The sequence below is a fragment of the Chenopodium quinoa genome, unplaced genomic scaffold, assembly GCF_001683475.1.
Source record: "Chenopodium quinoa cultivar QQ74 unplaced genomic scaffold, ASM168347v1, whole genome shotgun sequence".
In the NCBI taxonomy this organism is placed as follows: domain Eukaryota; kingdom Viridiplantae; phylum Streptophyta; class Magnoliopsida; order Caryophyllales; family Amaranthaceae; genus Chenopodium; species Chenopodium quinoa.
Window position 1 is genome coordinate 1,677,190 of NW_018743697.1, and position 16,622 is coordinate 1,693,811.

Sequence of the window (16,622 nt, forward strand, 5' to 3'; positions counted from 1 at the left end):
TCCAATCAGTTCAGTTTAGTTCATTTCAACTCCTAATTTCCCTCTCTCATAAAATATTTATTTCAGCTCAGTTCACCTCCAATCAGTTCAGTTCAGTTCAATTCAGCAAATGTGAACAGACCCTAATGTATGATATGAAACTTGATTAGTTCATAGTCAATCAAATGAGGGGTTTCATCATGTAATCAGGTGGAACAAATGTCCTTTAATACATACGATTATGAGATATTAGAGTGGGTAAATAGTGACCATCGTTTACTTGTCAATTGTTATTCAGTGTTTTATTTAATCTAATACTCTTACGTTACTCGAGATCTAGATAATAAATATAGAGTTCGTTAATATACTTTTAAAAGTCTTAACTGATAATTATAAACTCAAGGTTCTTACTTCTGAAAACGATGTGAATCAAAGTTCGTTCTAGTTATTCCAAAAAAGTACACCCTCGTTTTCTTTTGCTATACTTAATTATACTCCGTAGCAAATAAAGTCTTGAGTTTCCAGAATTCCACTAATCTGATTTCTAATTCTAGATAAAATCAATTTTAATTTATAAAAAAAAAAAAAGAAAAAGAAATTACGCATGGGATGACGCCGGTGAGAATCAAGAATCAATATTAATTACGGCTTTGCTTGACCTTAAAATGCATGTATTAATTAATTAAGTGACCAACTTTTTTATGCTTGATTAATTATTAGGAAAATTTAATAATACCACCAACTATTGTTGCTAAAATTGAAAATACCACCTCAAGTTTTTTTTTTAAATTTTACCACCTAGTTTTTTCCAAAAGTTTTCAAATTCCCACCTTTTGTGCGACATGACGTCATCATGGGCCCACACTTTCGTTTTCCCTCGATTTTCCTCTTTCTTCCCACGATTTCCTTCCAATTTCATCTTTAAATTTGATTTCAAATACAAAAATTTCGCAAATTAGGTTATAATTGCTACAATCTAACCTACAACGAACTGAATTGAGTAGTTTAATTAGGGTTTGGGTAATCAATTTGGGGGGTTTTTGCTCAATTCAAAAAATTAGGGTTTATGAATTGATTAATTGGACAATTAAACATGTAATTGGGGGCAATCAACGTCCAATTAATCAATTCATAAACTCTAACTACATCCCAAAAAATTATGCAGCCACTTGTCCAATTAATCAATTCATAAACATGTAACTGGGGAAAAACATAATTTAAACATGCGCCAATTACTTGTTTAAATTATATTTTCCCCCTATTACATGTTGAATTGTCCAATTATCAATTCATAAACCCTAATTTTTTGAATTGAGCAAAAACCCCCAAATTGATTACCCAAATCCTAATTAAACTAGTCAATTCAGTTCGTTGTAGGTTAGATTGTAGCAATTATAACCTAATTTGCGAAATTTTTGTATTTGAAATCAAATTGAAAGATGAAATTGGAAGGAAATCGTGGGAAGAAAGAAGGAAATCGAGGGAAAACGAAAGTGTGGGCCCATGATGACGTTATGTCGCACATAAGGTGGGAATTCGAAAACTTTTGGAAAAAACTAGGTGGTAGAATTAAAAAAAAAAAACTTGAGGTGGTATTTTCAATTTTGGCAACAATAGTTGGTGGTAATTATCAAATTTTCCTAATTATTATGTATTCTTCTTGACCACTTTCATATCTTCTAGTCAGTACATCTATGTGACTATGTGGGTTCTAAACTTCTAATCAAAACACATTTAATTTGTTAATTTAGTGTGTTAATTAGTTGTTTTAAGGCAATACATTGCATTGTTCATAATTTTAGAATATACTATGGATGTAGCTAACACTAACACTCTAAACACATCGTATTAAATCACGTGTCCGTTACGAACTTACAATTATATTTGGGAATTGCTATAAGATTTCGCCGAAAAGGCGAAAAGTGTGGATATAGTTGATTTAGGGCATGGCTGATGGCCGGTACGGTATACTTAGGACGGTAACGTCGTTGTTGACAAATTTGTGTTAGTTATGGATTCGACAAGATCATTAATATTTAGTTGAATTAATTAGATTTTCATTTATGAATTTTAGAGGTTTATATTATTCTACTGTGTAGTGTGTATACTTTGTATGTACTAGTTGTAGACTAAGCAATCTTAGATGGAATGCATGTCCAACACGTGCATTATGATTAGACCTTCTAGATTAAGGACATACGAGTAGTATATATATCCTCTTTTAAATTTCAAAGATTGCAAGAAGTTGATTAGAATAGTAAAGAATGAAAGAGGAAGGCATGAGTTAGTACATAGGGAAATGCCAAAGAATGTTCCACTTTATTTAGGTCTTGACCGATGTTTAGTTTATGTATGCCACATTACCACTAACAATCTAGTATAAAGTAGCTAGTTTACATAATTACATACAGTAATAGTAGCTACGTATTAGGCTAGCTAATATACTTGTCAAATATAACAAATAAATATGCTTGTATTGTCAAATATAACGAACAAAAATTTGAAAATGATAAACTACTAGTTGAAATAAAAGCTAATTGTGTGTGACGAGCAAGATGAAAGTTAGCTAAACTTTGATTAAAACACAAATTCTAATAAAGCAATATATCTATCGATATTTTCCATTTCCATATCTTCCCAATTTTGCGACACAAGCTTTCTAACTCCCAAACTTCCTAGTTCTCGACTCAAGGCACTATTCTTGCATATCGAGGACATGAGAAAACAAAAAATATAAGAAAAAAGATAAAGTAAAACAGTTGATTCATGGAATCTGAATGTTTACCTATAAGGCATAATGCTATTATGCAATGTTGAAGCCATTTTATATAAGTACTTCATATGGGAAATGGTGTTTTTTTTAGGAAAGAAAAGGGTTTAATTTTACTTGAAAGAAACTTTTGCCACACCCTAAAACCTAGAGTTTAAACTGATGCATCATGTCATCTTTGTCGAGAAAATAATAGTTATTGTAGCCGTGAAAAAAGATACGAGTACTCAATTGTAGATTTCATATAGGTAAAGATGCATTATTTTATGGTTGGCCTAGAAGCTTAATTTGCCACAATCGGTATGAGGTTCTCATTGGCGATTGTTGCTCGTATCGCCCAACACGATAATATAACACAACTACGTTCCAACGACTCGTACCCACATATATAGATCTCTAAGATTTGGGAGAGCATATATGTTTAGGATTTTTCACCTTTTGGTGTTTCTCTGTGCGTGTCATGACTCAATATTTACCTCGAATATATATAATCGAAAAATAAAAGTCGTATAGAAGTCATTTTGTGCAAATTTTAGAGTCATACACGCTCTTACACGCAGGACAACCTTGAGTTATAGGAGCGAGCTATTAGCTATAGCTCGTACTTGATGAAGTGCAAGAGTAACATTCTCCGTTTTACATTACTCCGTACAATTCCAACGACCTCGATTCTCAACATCGATCATGCCATGGCCCTAAGCCCCTAACTCTCTAAGTCACCAACACGACCTCATGGGTTGAAATTGAAAAAAGAACTGGACTCCAAACAAGTACACCGTACGAACTTGTATGATGAATTATCAAATTCCGGAATTAAAATAACCAAAAAGCCCAAAAATGAAGTAGATCATATACAAGTAGTTCAGGACTTGAGATTTTAGTGTGGGTTGAGAATTATGATGACTACATTATTGTATGTTAACTAAATCGAGTAAAATGCCTTTTCTCACTCTCAAAGTCAGGTCAAACCAATTTAACTATGGTTACTCTCATGGAGTCACTCAGTGTATACTAAAACCCTCTTTCTCTCTCCTCTTTCCACCCCCTTCTCTCTTTCTCTCTCTACTTCACTGAGTTCCGAGTTGAAACCGCCGCCGATCGAAGAATATGAGGTCACCGCCCAAATCTCCGGCGACAATGTCGGCGCAACCGGAGCCGATCGAGGTGATTCGCGCCGGAAAGCGGCCGGAGATGAGATTGGTTCCAATTCTTCCGAACATTCCAGAATTCGAGCTTCCTGATGGCTGGGTTGTTGAAGTCCGCCCTCGTGGTCCCACTTCCTCCATTAAGATGTCTGACAAGGTCTATTTTCTTCTTTATTTTTACTATTTTTGTTCAATTTTGTTTTTAATTTACATAATTTGCTGTTCTTGGTTTGTTGATATTGTGTTCTGGAAGTGATGATTGATTTTTTGATTGAGTTTTGTGGTTGTTTACTTGTTTGTAGTGTTTTAGGGTTTTTGTACTGTTTGATTGTTAGAATTAAAGTGCAGTGAAGTATTGTTTTTAAGTGGATTTTTTGTGATTTTTTTTTAATTTGATTGACGTTTAGCGGAGTTGATATTGTTTAGGTAAAGGGTGTGTTGAATTAATACTTTCTAGAGTTTCATGTGAATTTCCTCTGTATTTAAAGGATTTGTTGCTGTTGGTTTGGACCCAATTTAGATGTTTATGTGGCACGTGTAACACGGGCGTGTAGGATTTACGCGCCCTCCCCGCTCGCAAGGTGCGTAAGTGGTTTTATCGATATGACTGCGTGGATAGCACGTTCCAATCACTTAGTAACAAGTCAGTCGAAGCAATGTAGAGTCGTGATTACAACGTGATTGGACCATGTATCGTACGCAGTCAATATATAAGTATTATTAATTGTGTTATGTACATGTGATACATGGTCCAATCACGTTGTAATCACGATATGTCTCTACATTGCTCCGACCGACTTGTTACTCTTTGCATGCATATACAAAGTACCATTCAATTACAATTCTGCGAAATTACATGGAAATTATTGATTGATTATTGTAAAGCAAATGTGAAACACATACTTTGTGTAGTACATTTTACCTAGCTTTACATACTTATTAACATGCTATGGAGTGAATACAAAAACATGGACTCACTAGCTACCATTTGATACAAGAGGTACTTAAGCTAAAGGTGGTTCAGACTTTGTGCATAACCTATGTGATTCAGTTTGATGTTATGACGAATTGACGAATATACTCCCTCTGTCCCATAATGTAGTTCTTGTTTATGTTTTTTCACAGTAACTAAGAAATAGGAGGAGAAAGTGGATAAAATACATTAATGAAAGTGAAAAGTACAATCATAGACAAAAGTTGAGTGAGAAAGTGAAAACAAGTACAAGACAGCAAAATTCAAGAATAAATTAGAAAGTACAATGAATAAAGTTAAAAAGTGATGGTATAATGGTCTTTACATACTATCCAAAAATAGAAACAAAAACAACATTTTGGTTCTCTAAAATAGGAAAACAAGAACTATTTTATGGGACGGAGGGAGTATATGTTTTACACTTGTGTCTGCCAATATTTTGCGTATCCATTGTATTAGTCTCTATGATCGATCAGTATAGTGTACTCTTACACCAGACATTGTGCCATACTGCCATGTGCCCTGTAGCCCCTATTGCAAACAACTTGAGATTATTTCCCTATAGTACTATTTCCTAAGAGAAACTCTTGGCTCTTTCATTCTTGAAACAAGTATTCTCCTTGTATCTTCACATAAAACATGGTAGCAAATATCTATTCTCAGGATCTGATTATTTGATAACTACATAGTACTTTCATTCCATGCTTATGGTCTCCAGTCAGTTTCTGATTTCTGCCAAATTAATCATTCCATATCTCCGGAGACAAACTTCTCTACAAATTTCAGGATCACTCACCAGTCACCAGCATCGACAAGGAATTGTATGGTTCTTGAATAATGCTACCTTAATAATTTTCTGTACGGAAGTTATGACCTAACTGAGTGATAAATTCGCTATTTAATTGTATCTCAAAACTTGGTGAATTGAAAGAACCTTTGGAGATGCTGGCAAAGTATACTGCGTATGATTTCTTCACTAGTCTACTGCATTATTTTTTTATTAATACAAACTTTTCTTTCTTGCTATGCTAATCTTCATAAGTATTATTCCATTTCTACTTCAGCCTTCAGTTTGTTATTAGCTATTCAATCTGTTGCTCCTGTTCTTGTATTAATCAAAATGGGATATTTATGATTATCTTTTTTTTCAGTATTATTATGAGCCTGGAACTGGACGTAAGTTCCGTTCTCTGATATCTGTCCAGCGGTACTTATCTGGAGTGGAACATGTTGTTGTGCCCAGGAGTAAGCCATCCAACAAGCAGCCATCTAATAGTCTGGTGGTGAGTTACTCTAGAGATTGATTGGTTTATTTGTACTTTACTTCTTATCTTGCTAACTATGGTTGCTGTTGTATATATTTTTTCAGCCTTATCAACATTCTGGTACCGTTAGGAGAATTGTCTATGGCGGGAAGGTAAATAATGAATTTATGAACTTGCATTTTCTGGTCAATAGTAGTCAGAAGGATAATTCTCAATTTCCAGAACAAAGGTGTCTTATCATTCTCAATTACCGTTGCAAATGGCTCCAGGTCTTGAGGCCAGATGAATTAGAGGAGGCACGCCTAGCAAAATTGGATGACATTGTTCCTGAAACTTTTCAACCTAAATCATCTTCCATTCTTCCTGATGGCTGGATAGTGGAGGAAATTCCACGAAAATGTGGTACTAGATGTGACAGGGTACTTTCTTTATCCATATTTGCCTCAATGTTGTAAAAATGCTGTTATCCTCTAAAACTCATCCTTACTAGTTATATGAAATCAAGCTTGTATATCGTCTATAAGTGAAGGTTTGATTGATTATTCCAGTGTTTGAGTTCAGATAATTGCTTTTGTCTTGTTTACATTCACAAAACCTTTATGCTGCGGAAAATGTTTAGAGGTTTGTGGGTTAGAGTGAGATGCTTTGCTTAAGAAAATCAAGATCCTTTTCTTGAGTGATTTAATTATGGCTATTTTGCCAGTTTCTTACATGGCTCTGCTTTTGTTCATTTTACCTATCAGAAGTCTTGCTTGTAAAGACCTGTCTATATACGGAAAAACGATCATAAATTCTTTCTTTCTAGGTGCATTGTCTTCATGCTTGAATATTAAAAATTGAGGTACAACATTTAGAGGTCATACATTCTGTCATGGGCCCTCATGGCCACTTGAGTTTGTATACTTTTGTATCTATAAATATTATTTTCTGCAGCATTAATGTGGTAGCATAAGGCAACACTTACTTTTATTGGGTAGTTAGGGATAATAAGAGACAAGTTACAACATTTACAGCTGATTGCAAAATTTATCTTTGCAGTGTTAATTTGGAAGCAGAAGGTAAGGCTTATTTTAATTGGGGAGAGGGAATGTAGATCACAATTCCTTTCATGGTGACAATTGGAATGACTGAAGAATAGTTAACATTTTTTCAGTTAAAGGGTTTTGGTTGGATTTAATCATGATTTTTATTGGTATTGCTTTTTATTAGTTGAAATTGTGGGGCACTGTTAATTTCTGATGACCTTTATACTTGCATTCTAGTTTCTTGTAAAGATTTTCCCCTGCAGTGTCTTTCCCTGCTGTATTTTGTGATTCTGGTTTATTTGGATGATTAGAAATGATAGCTTTAGTCGTGAACTTGAGATTTGACATCTTTATATTGCAGTATTATATTGAGCCAAGAAATGGTCAGAGATTTCGATCAGTACCAGAAGTTCAGAAATATCTGGCATCACATAAATATAGCTCTAAAAGCAAGGCATTAACTTTGAAAAATCATTCAACTGTAAGTAGTACAATTGACTCTTATGTATTTGCTGTTGTGTCTACCAGTATTTTGATTATTGATACAATGCCATCTTTACAGGCTCCACGAAGTCCAGCTCCAAGGAAGAAGAACACTTCACTTAAGACGTTCAAGACGTCAATGTTCAGGACATTCAGGACGTCAATTATTGATCTTACAAATCCCCCAGAAAAGATTAATTGGGTATATAGCGGTGATGGGACAGATAACTGGAGCCCACTAGTAGAAGAATGCATGCTTCCAGATTACATAAAAGAACAGTGGGAAGAAACTTTCTTGCTTGGTATGAATGGATGGAAGCATCGAGTCCCACAGGTACTTTTATTTCCGTCATTAATAGCCCTTGTCATATCACCATTTCCAAAAATATGTATCGTATTATTTATTAATTGCCTGGCAAATTTCTGAATTATGCAGTTGACGATGGGTGAGAGCCTTCAGGCAACAAATGCATAGAGTGGAGAATCCATTCTCCTGCTGTAAATTTTATCCGTGGTTGATCTATCTTGAACTGAACTGATGTGTACAGTATTAGAATTGTTGAGGATTTGGATCTCTGTTAAAATGTTTTCCCTTAGCGGCTTAGGTGCCAATGTTGAACAAATATTGGGTTTACCTCCCTTTCAAGTAGTTGCCTATACAGCGGCTTCATGATTGTGTCCGAGGAAGCTTCCCCTACCCAATAGGTACCAGAAATAAGAGTGTTAGTGTTTCAGTTGCATTATGGATTTGTGAAACACTGAAACTATTTATAAAGCCTTGTTTTTTTTAATGGTGCCAAAATCATTTCCTCTGTTTTTTATATGTGATACTGATGTTGAAAGAAGAATATAGATTAGTTGTGATTTTACTTGTAAACATAAAAAATTAAATTGTGTTATAAGAAATTAATAGGCCAAAAAGAACTAGATTAACAAGGGCCAGCTAATTGCGACAGTGTTCTAAATACGCAAAGGAACGCTGAAATGTAAGCGGCCGTGCAGGATTTAGAAGCGTTACCATGTTGCTCTTTTGAGCGAGCTAATCAAGTGACATTTGAAGCAAAAACTACATGACCCAGGCAAACTTATCATATTGAGCATAAAAAAAATGTCTGAAAAAGGCCAAAATTAATTAACCAATACGAAATTAACTCATCTGGGATTTTTCCTGTTATGGCATACAATGGTCCAGTTGCCAGTGTGCAACATAGTATCGAAAAAATCTTACTTGTATTTACAAGCTCAAATCGAATGTTAGAAGAAAGAAAAAGTATAAAATGATCCCTCAGCAACTAAACTGCAATGTACTGTTTAGCAAAGCATTGAACTCCGGTGAAATTTTGTTACTAAGGCAAGCTTCCAGTCAAGTAGAGGGAGAGTTTCTCTCTCAAGTCGGAAGCAGTCAAGTCGGCAGATTCACATGTTTGTTGTCGATAATTCTCATCATGGCAATGCGACAATGAGATCTCGTCCTGTACTTCATCTTCTAAGTCAATTACAATGTTGTGAAGGAGGCAGCAAACAAGTATGATCCTCGGTAACTTATGCTTGTCAGGTCTCCACATAGCTCCATGTATTATCTTCCACATCTCCTTCAATCTAGCCAATGCTCTCCTTGCCACCATTCTTGTTGCGAAATGCCGCTTATTAAAGTCTGTCTGAGTCTCTGAAAGACTTTTGCCTTTGTAAGGTGTAACTAGCCATGGTAACAAGGGAAATCCCGAGTCTCCTACTATGTATTCCCTTATTTCCGATTCTTCAGAAAGTACTGATTTTCCATTTAACCGTTTTCCCTGCTCACATAATTTGAAGAAATTTGAGCTTTTAAGCACTATAGAATCACTCAATTTTCCAGGCCATCCAGTGACTATGTCTCGCAGCCTCATATCAGGATCTACGATTGCCTGCAACAGCATGCTATGGTTTTTCTCGCGATCAAACCATACTTTATTAGCAGGGTCTGCCAAAGGCAAACACATTGTGATATGGGTAGTATCAATCGCCCCACAACAGTTTGGGAATCCTCGGATTTTCTCAAACTTTGCCTTTATATTTGTCATTTCTTCATCAGAGGCAGGCCACTGAAGGTGGTGAAGTCCTCTCTTCTCCATAGACTCCACAAAACGCCAGGTAACTTGTGAGACTGTTGAATGGTGCAAGCCAAATAGATCTCCAACTGATATTAGGGATTCTCCTGAGCTAAGTCTTCTGAGAGCAACTGCTACTTGGTCATTTAGAGATAAAGGCTTGCCATTTGAGAAGGAAAAATGGCCTGGTTTAGCAGACATATCTTCTTTTACAAGCGAGCATATATAGTTAAATGTCTTCCTTGATATCTTGAAAACTAACTCGAACTTATCCAATCCTTGTGAAGGAGGAAGAAGACCTGTATAAGAGTGGAGATCATACTCAGGCAATGTATGACAATTAATAATAGGATTCTCACAGTCAGTTGTGCATGGCAAACGATTAAAACAATCAGCTATACTAAACAGAAGAGGACAGGTGATTGATATGAAAATGTTATTATGCTGCATAACTTTGTTAATACCTTAACTAAGGACTCAAGTGTTATCTTGAATCTGCACAAGGATAATCATGACATATTTCAGACAGCTCAATGCAAACCATTCACTGCTAGAAACCTATAAGTCTTCACACCTATGAATAGTCAATAGTTATATTTTCTTAATTGCTATCAAATTTGTGGTGTCATTTTTCATGAAAGAAGATTTTTTTTTTTGTTTTGTTCTATTTTTCTGACGGAAAATTTTCTTGTAATTCATTTTTCTGAAGTCTGAACGATCAGTTCATATTTCCGTCATTTATTTGCACATAATGCTATACATTTTCAGCAAATTCCACCCTCTGGCATTCAGAGCAATCATTCTTTTATTAATCTTAACAAAGTGAAAACTCAAAAACTTCAGCTCCTGCCACTTTTCACCATGACTCAGTAGGCTACACCATAACTTATGCTCAACCAAAGGTAAGAAGAAGACTTTAACATACTCCAGGGAAAATAAGAGAAATTCAACTGAATTCTTTCATGATTTAGGCCTTTAGCAACACCAATTTTAAAATAAAACAATTTCATAGAGGTAGTGAAAAATCAAAATTGCATACTCATAAACCAATTAGAATACGGTATCCATACAATAATGGATCCACAGCTTCTACTAGCTTGCAGCAATTTTTTTTCTCATTTCAGCTTTAATGTTCATTACACATTACAAGGCTCTGCAGTCTGCTGACATCTTCCCACAGAAATAAGTTAGATCAGATTTTGTAACTGCCCCCAATTACATTCACTAAATCGTTTTTTCGTCTAAGAATTCCAATTACCTCCTTTCATACAACAGAAAATCAACACTGAGTCACATGGGCCAGACAACCAAAATGTCAACTACAAGCAAAGTCCTAATTAAGATAATCTAGTTCCTATTCTTTTGAGTGAAAATTGTGAAACCAGCGACTAAGGAACATTTATAGCTTAAAAAGTAAGCATGCTAAAGAAAATCCATAATTCACATAGAATGCTGTTGCTTACTGTCTTAAGATCTCAAACCAATCCCAAACCAACAAAAAAAATCCATAATCCCCCACTTGGCACATCAGTTGTATGCCTGTGTAATCTCCAACTTAATATCTGAAATCTACTATGAATGCCCCACACAAGTTTTACATTAGATTTCAGATACCTGATGTTAGTGATGTAACCCTCATGAAGTGATTGGGAGATTGCCTATAGAGGAGCTTATGTTTCTCAAGATATCAGCTGCCTAATATAATCTACAAAAACAGATGGGATATCGATTACAGGAATGATTTCTGTCTTAGAGCCTGCTTAACTGAACAGTCAAGAGAACAAAGTCGTAAGCTCATCTCCTCTATTACAGTGGAAAACTGTCAAGGTCTGATCAGCAGATCTCGAGCTATTAACACCATCCAACTTGCACCAATAAGCACTTAAGCAGTGACCCACCAAAAGGTTTTTTTTTAAAAAAAAAAAAAAAAAATTAAAAAAGCACAGAAAATTTGAAAGCATAATCCCCTGCAGATCTGAATTACTGTAGCTTAATATTTTCTTATATCCATACATTTTCCAGAACATATCTTGCTTCAACATTATCACACTTACTTTATTAATGCTGTAGGTGGATAAAGGGGGGGGGGTGAATATATGCATCCATACCCTTGGGACAGCATAGAGGCTATTTCCACAAATACTCTCAATCATATACTATCTCAATTCCTCAAACATATAACAAATAAGAAAACGAGGGCAGTCTAATGAGTCCTTTCAATTTCAAGTCATTGTAACCCAAAAGCCAATACACTGATCAACAGAAACTCCCTTGGATAAGCGGAAAGCGAGCATAACTTGGATCTCAGTTATCTACAACAGTTATCTACAACAATTACTGAAAGTACCTCCTCCCTATAGTATGGCAGATAGCATAAAGACCTCAGATTGAATCTCGTTTACATCACAACCCTTTATAACTCTTTCTATACACCAAAAAACACAACCTCCCTAGCATGTTCAGCAGTTTTACAACATCTTATCATCCTCAAACTCGAATTTATCATTAAACTCACGAAAACTAGGAGATAAGGATAACAAATTTCTACAGCTATATGGAAGATGATAATGCTAGAAACCCCTCTTAAGAAATGTCTAAATACATTTACAATCCAAAGCTACAAACACCACTCATTACCAAGCAGAGCAAAATAATGATGAATCTACAACATTTAACATTAAATTCAACCCATGAACATGAATTTTACTATGTAATAACAAAAACCCAGATGCCAATCATTCCAAAATATGATCAAATAGAGTAATTCACACAAAAATCATATACCCAGTTACAAAAACATGCTATGAACAAATAGAAATACGGGACAATAAACAAAATTTGAAGAGCAAAAGTATACCATTAATACCCTTAGAGAACTCAACCCACCAATCTCCAGACTCTTCATTTTCTGAAACATCTACCTTTCTTTTCTTCTTTGACCCTCTTATTGGCCCCATCGAGTCAATTGAAACCCAAACTCTGAAATCAACCAAAAAACCATTAAACAAAACAATTAAAAAAACCAACCATTTGTTTATATAAGATATAAAATATGCAAAAGCATATAATAAAATAAAAGGTAACTAAAACAAGATCATAAGCAAAGAATTTGTATAAAATGGTGGGTTTTGTAACATAAACCATGCACAAAACCATAAGAAGATGTGAATTTTATAGAATGCAAAAATAATGGTGTATTTTCTTGATGCAAAATTAGTCAAAAAAAGGGATAACTTAAAACAAAAACAATGGGTTTTTCTTAGGACAATGTAGCAAGAGAAGAACATACAGTGAGTTTCTCTCTCTACAAGTTTATGGATTTTTAGAGAGAGAAGAGGGGAAGTTGGAAGAGATAGTAGTACTCGTATTTTTTTTTCTAGCTATTTATGGTTTTTATTTGTAGTAGCGCATGTTTTTTGAGATTTCCTTTATACTATGAACAAAAAAAAAAATGGCAAAAATTGAAAGAAAAATAAATTATATTTCTTGCTTGATTTGCACATGAAATTGTAGCTTTTTGCAGTAATAAATAGATTGGTTTAAAAAAAAAAATTGATGGTCACGCCATTAACATATTACTTGGACCAATTTTGACTAGCATATAAATTACTAGGTTGTACCTTTTTATGATAAGAAGGATGATGATTATGATGTTGGTTTAGATCGATTTGAATGTTCGTAAGATGTATCTGTAATGCTGACTTTTTAGATATAGTACATAAGTTTCAAGGATGAGTTCCTATTGTGGTGCTTGAGGATTTATAAGGGTTTGGAACTTATACAACCACGACCCGTAGATAAATACGAAATAATACGAGTGTTTGTTTCGTTTTTAAAGGTAGTAAGTTTAGGGGTGTGCTTTGGCATTTTTTATTGGGGGTACAACTATTAAGCTTATGAAGAGATTCAATCCTCATTCAAAAACTTCTAGTACCCCATACTGTATTTTAGTAATTGTAAATCATCAAAAATAATAAAAGTGTGTAAATAGCATAAAAGTTGAAATATTCATTACAACTAAAATAGTCTAAAGAAGCACTAAACAAAATGAAAATTTGTTATGCTACACAAAATCATCACAAATCTCTCCAATAATGACATGCTTAGATTAAATCGTGTGAAAAGGATCCTATGTGATTATGTATTTAAGATTATTTTAAAGACTATGCGTTACACTGGATGCACAATACATGCCAGATGGAAAAGGAACCATTTAATCTTTATTTGGGAGGTGATGGTTGATTAGGGGATTTTGCTCCTACCAATCGGAATGCGCCACATGGGCCAATCAGGACCTGCCAAGTGTCTCCTAGTTGGAACTGTCAGGGCTTGCCACGTGGCACGCGCTTATTCGTCCACCTTGGACCTGTTATGTCACGACATGTGGCATACTCCATGCCTAATGGAGAAACCGGCCACCCAGGCCCAACTTCCGAGGGAAGCCCAATCGGCCCTAGGTTTACCTAAACCTAGGATGGGCACGTTTCCCAAGGTTATAAATACCTCCCTTAATCCTCATTAAGGGGGGGGGGGAAAAAACAACACGCGAAAAACATTACGGAACACACTAATAACCGGCTGATCTCGCTAACAAAGCAGATTACCTACATTAAACATTCTCACCTAGAGAGACCTTATTACTTTAATTTCCGCATTAATTACTCCTTAATCAGGTACTAACTTGACCGTTGGAGGCGGAGCTCACAGGAGTCTCCGTTATTTTGCAGGTACAGGCGTCCGGTTCCAGTCTCGGAATTGTAACTCTCCCGCAGGACATCAGAAAACCCCGAAACAATGGTTATATTGATACATTTAAGTATCTACCAATTATAGTACCTTTTAATTCTTAAAACATGGAGTTTTTAGCCGTTACTCGCGCATAAAAAGGTTAATTTGATATTGATGTCTACATCACATTAATTTCCCAAGATTTCCTGCATTCAATAAAATTTGTAAATCATACTTCTTCTACTCTTTTAATATCGTGATATTGGTAGAATTATACTTGTCAAAGTACATATTAGACGGCCTAAAACGTCTTAAAAGTATAAAATGACTATTATACTTGGAGTTGAATCCTATAAAGCTTATGAATGTTTTTCCTAACTTATAAATTACCATTTGTAAATATTGGTTAAAGACAATGAATTTTTTTTTAAAGTACAAACATTGCAATATTAAAAGAGTGAAACCAGATTATATTACTATTACTCGTAGATGTTTTCTTGTGAATGAAATCATAGGCCATGTATACTTGTATAGTCATTGTAATAATTTTTTGGTTGAAAATATCCTCTAGTTTTCAACCAAGGGTGAGCCCAACCCAATCTTGAAACAGGACCTAAACATTAGTCCCGCAACAGCTAAAGTGATGTGAAAATATCATGATTATTAAGCTCAAGATTTCTCCTGTGGGCTGTGGTCCATGATCAAATTGTGGGCCTAAGATGGGTCATCCTGCCCATAGTTTCTATATAAGTACAAAATTGAAGTAATTTGGCCCAATAAGTTGATCTTGGGTTCATGGGTTATGAAAGTTTTTCCATTGAAAGTAGAACACATTGTACCTAGCATACACGATACACCGTATGAAGTTTTTTTGGTAGTTTGCATCTTGTATTCTTGTATGTAGTATGAGTGAAGACTGCTCGGTGCCTGGCACGGCATGACACGGGGCAAGATTTGAACACGTGATCTTCAATTCAACACACTCACAATGTCTTACCACCAAGTATATCATACTTTATGATTTTTTATAATCCCGCAATATATTAATGTTTGTTTAGTGAAAGACAATATAAATAGCAAAATCAATTACAAGATTTGATAATTGATTCATAAATTAAATGTATATATAATAATGGTTAGCTATATCACTATGTGCAATGATCCAGGGTATTGCTAGTACCCAAATACTAGTTTATTTTACAATGTTGTATTTCTTACCTCATCTTTTACCCAATATTCATCCAATTAATAATATCCACAACATATACTAACTTAGTAACTATACCCTACTACACGGTGACAAAAATAATCATAGATTAAAAATATGAATAACAAGTATTCAATTAAATTATCCTAAAATTTTATGCTACTTAAATTTTGTCAATTAACACTGTTAACCCTTACATGTAAATCATACCTTAATTCTTAATAAACCAATGAAATTTTCTACTTACCTCTAAATCCTATCTTAATGAACTAATGATATTTCATGCATGCATAATACATACATTCAACATTAGGGCATGTTCTGATTGGCTGAACTGAGATAAGCTGAACTGAATAAACTAAATATTTTATGAGAGAAGAAAATTAAGAATTGAATTGAATTGAATTGAAATAATCTAAAGAAAACAGGCCCTTGGTGAATCACTGATATTTCTTGTATGCGTGGCATGTACATATAACAGTGTCAGACCTTCCTGTCAATCCTATCTTAATTTCCTTAACATCATACATTAACTCATACATGCAAACATATCATATCTCTCGTGATTCATCAAACAGACCTTGCAGGTACATCGAACATTGTCAGCCCTTACCTTTAAATCCTATCTTAGTGAACCAATAATATTTCTTGCATGCGTGACATGTACAATTAACAGTGTCAGACCTTCCTGTCAATCCTATCTTAATTTCCTTAACATCATATATTAACTTATACATGGAAACATATCATATCTCTAATGATTCATCCAACAGACCTTGCAGGTACATCCAGCATTGCCAGTCCTTACTTGTAATCCTATCTTAGTGAGCCAATAATATTTCTTCCATGCGTGGCAAGTACAATTAACAGTGTCAGACCTTCCTGTCAATTGATCTTATCTTATTTTCCTTAACATCATAGATTAATTTATACATGGAACATATCATATCTCTAGTATTC

At 34.7% G+C, this 16,622-nt stretch overlaps 2 protein-coding genes across 2 annotated transcripts; one reads left to right on the forward strand and one right to left on the reverse strand.

The window, feature by feature from the left end:
• The first annotated feature begins 3,617 nt into the window (after positions 1-3,617).
• LOC110684113 (methyl-CpG-binding domain-containing protein 7-like) lies at positions 3,618-8,442 on the forward strand. Its single transcript, XM_021860522.1, has 7 exons — positions 3,618-4,051; positions 6,019-6,150; positions 6,237-6,284; positions 6,402-6,551; positions 7,519-7,638; positions 7,720-7,974; positions 8,077-8,442. Exons 1-7 carry the CDS (start codon positions 3,857-3,859, stop codon positions 8,113-8,115), a joined length of 939 nt encoding a protein of 312 aa, XP_021716214.1. The 5' UTR covers positions 3,618-3,856; the 3' UTR covers positions 8,116-8,442.
• Positions 8,443-8,753: 311 nt separating this feature from the next.
• On the reverse strand, positions 8,754-13,246 carry LOC110684114 (protein ALP1-like). The gene is made up of 3 exons (XM_021860523.1): positions 13,017-13,246; positions 12,585-12,706; positions 8,754-10,026 (listed from the first exon to the last, which is right to left on the reverse strand). Exons 2-3 carry the CDS (start codon positions 12,682-12,684, stop codon positions 8,987-8,989), a joined length of 1,140 nt encoding a protein of 379 aa, XP_021716215.1. The 5' UTR covers positions 12,685-12,706; positions 13,017-13,246; the 3' UTR covers positions 8,754-8,986.
• Between the last annotated feature and the right edge of the window lie 3,376 nt (positions 13,247-16,622).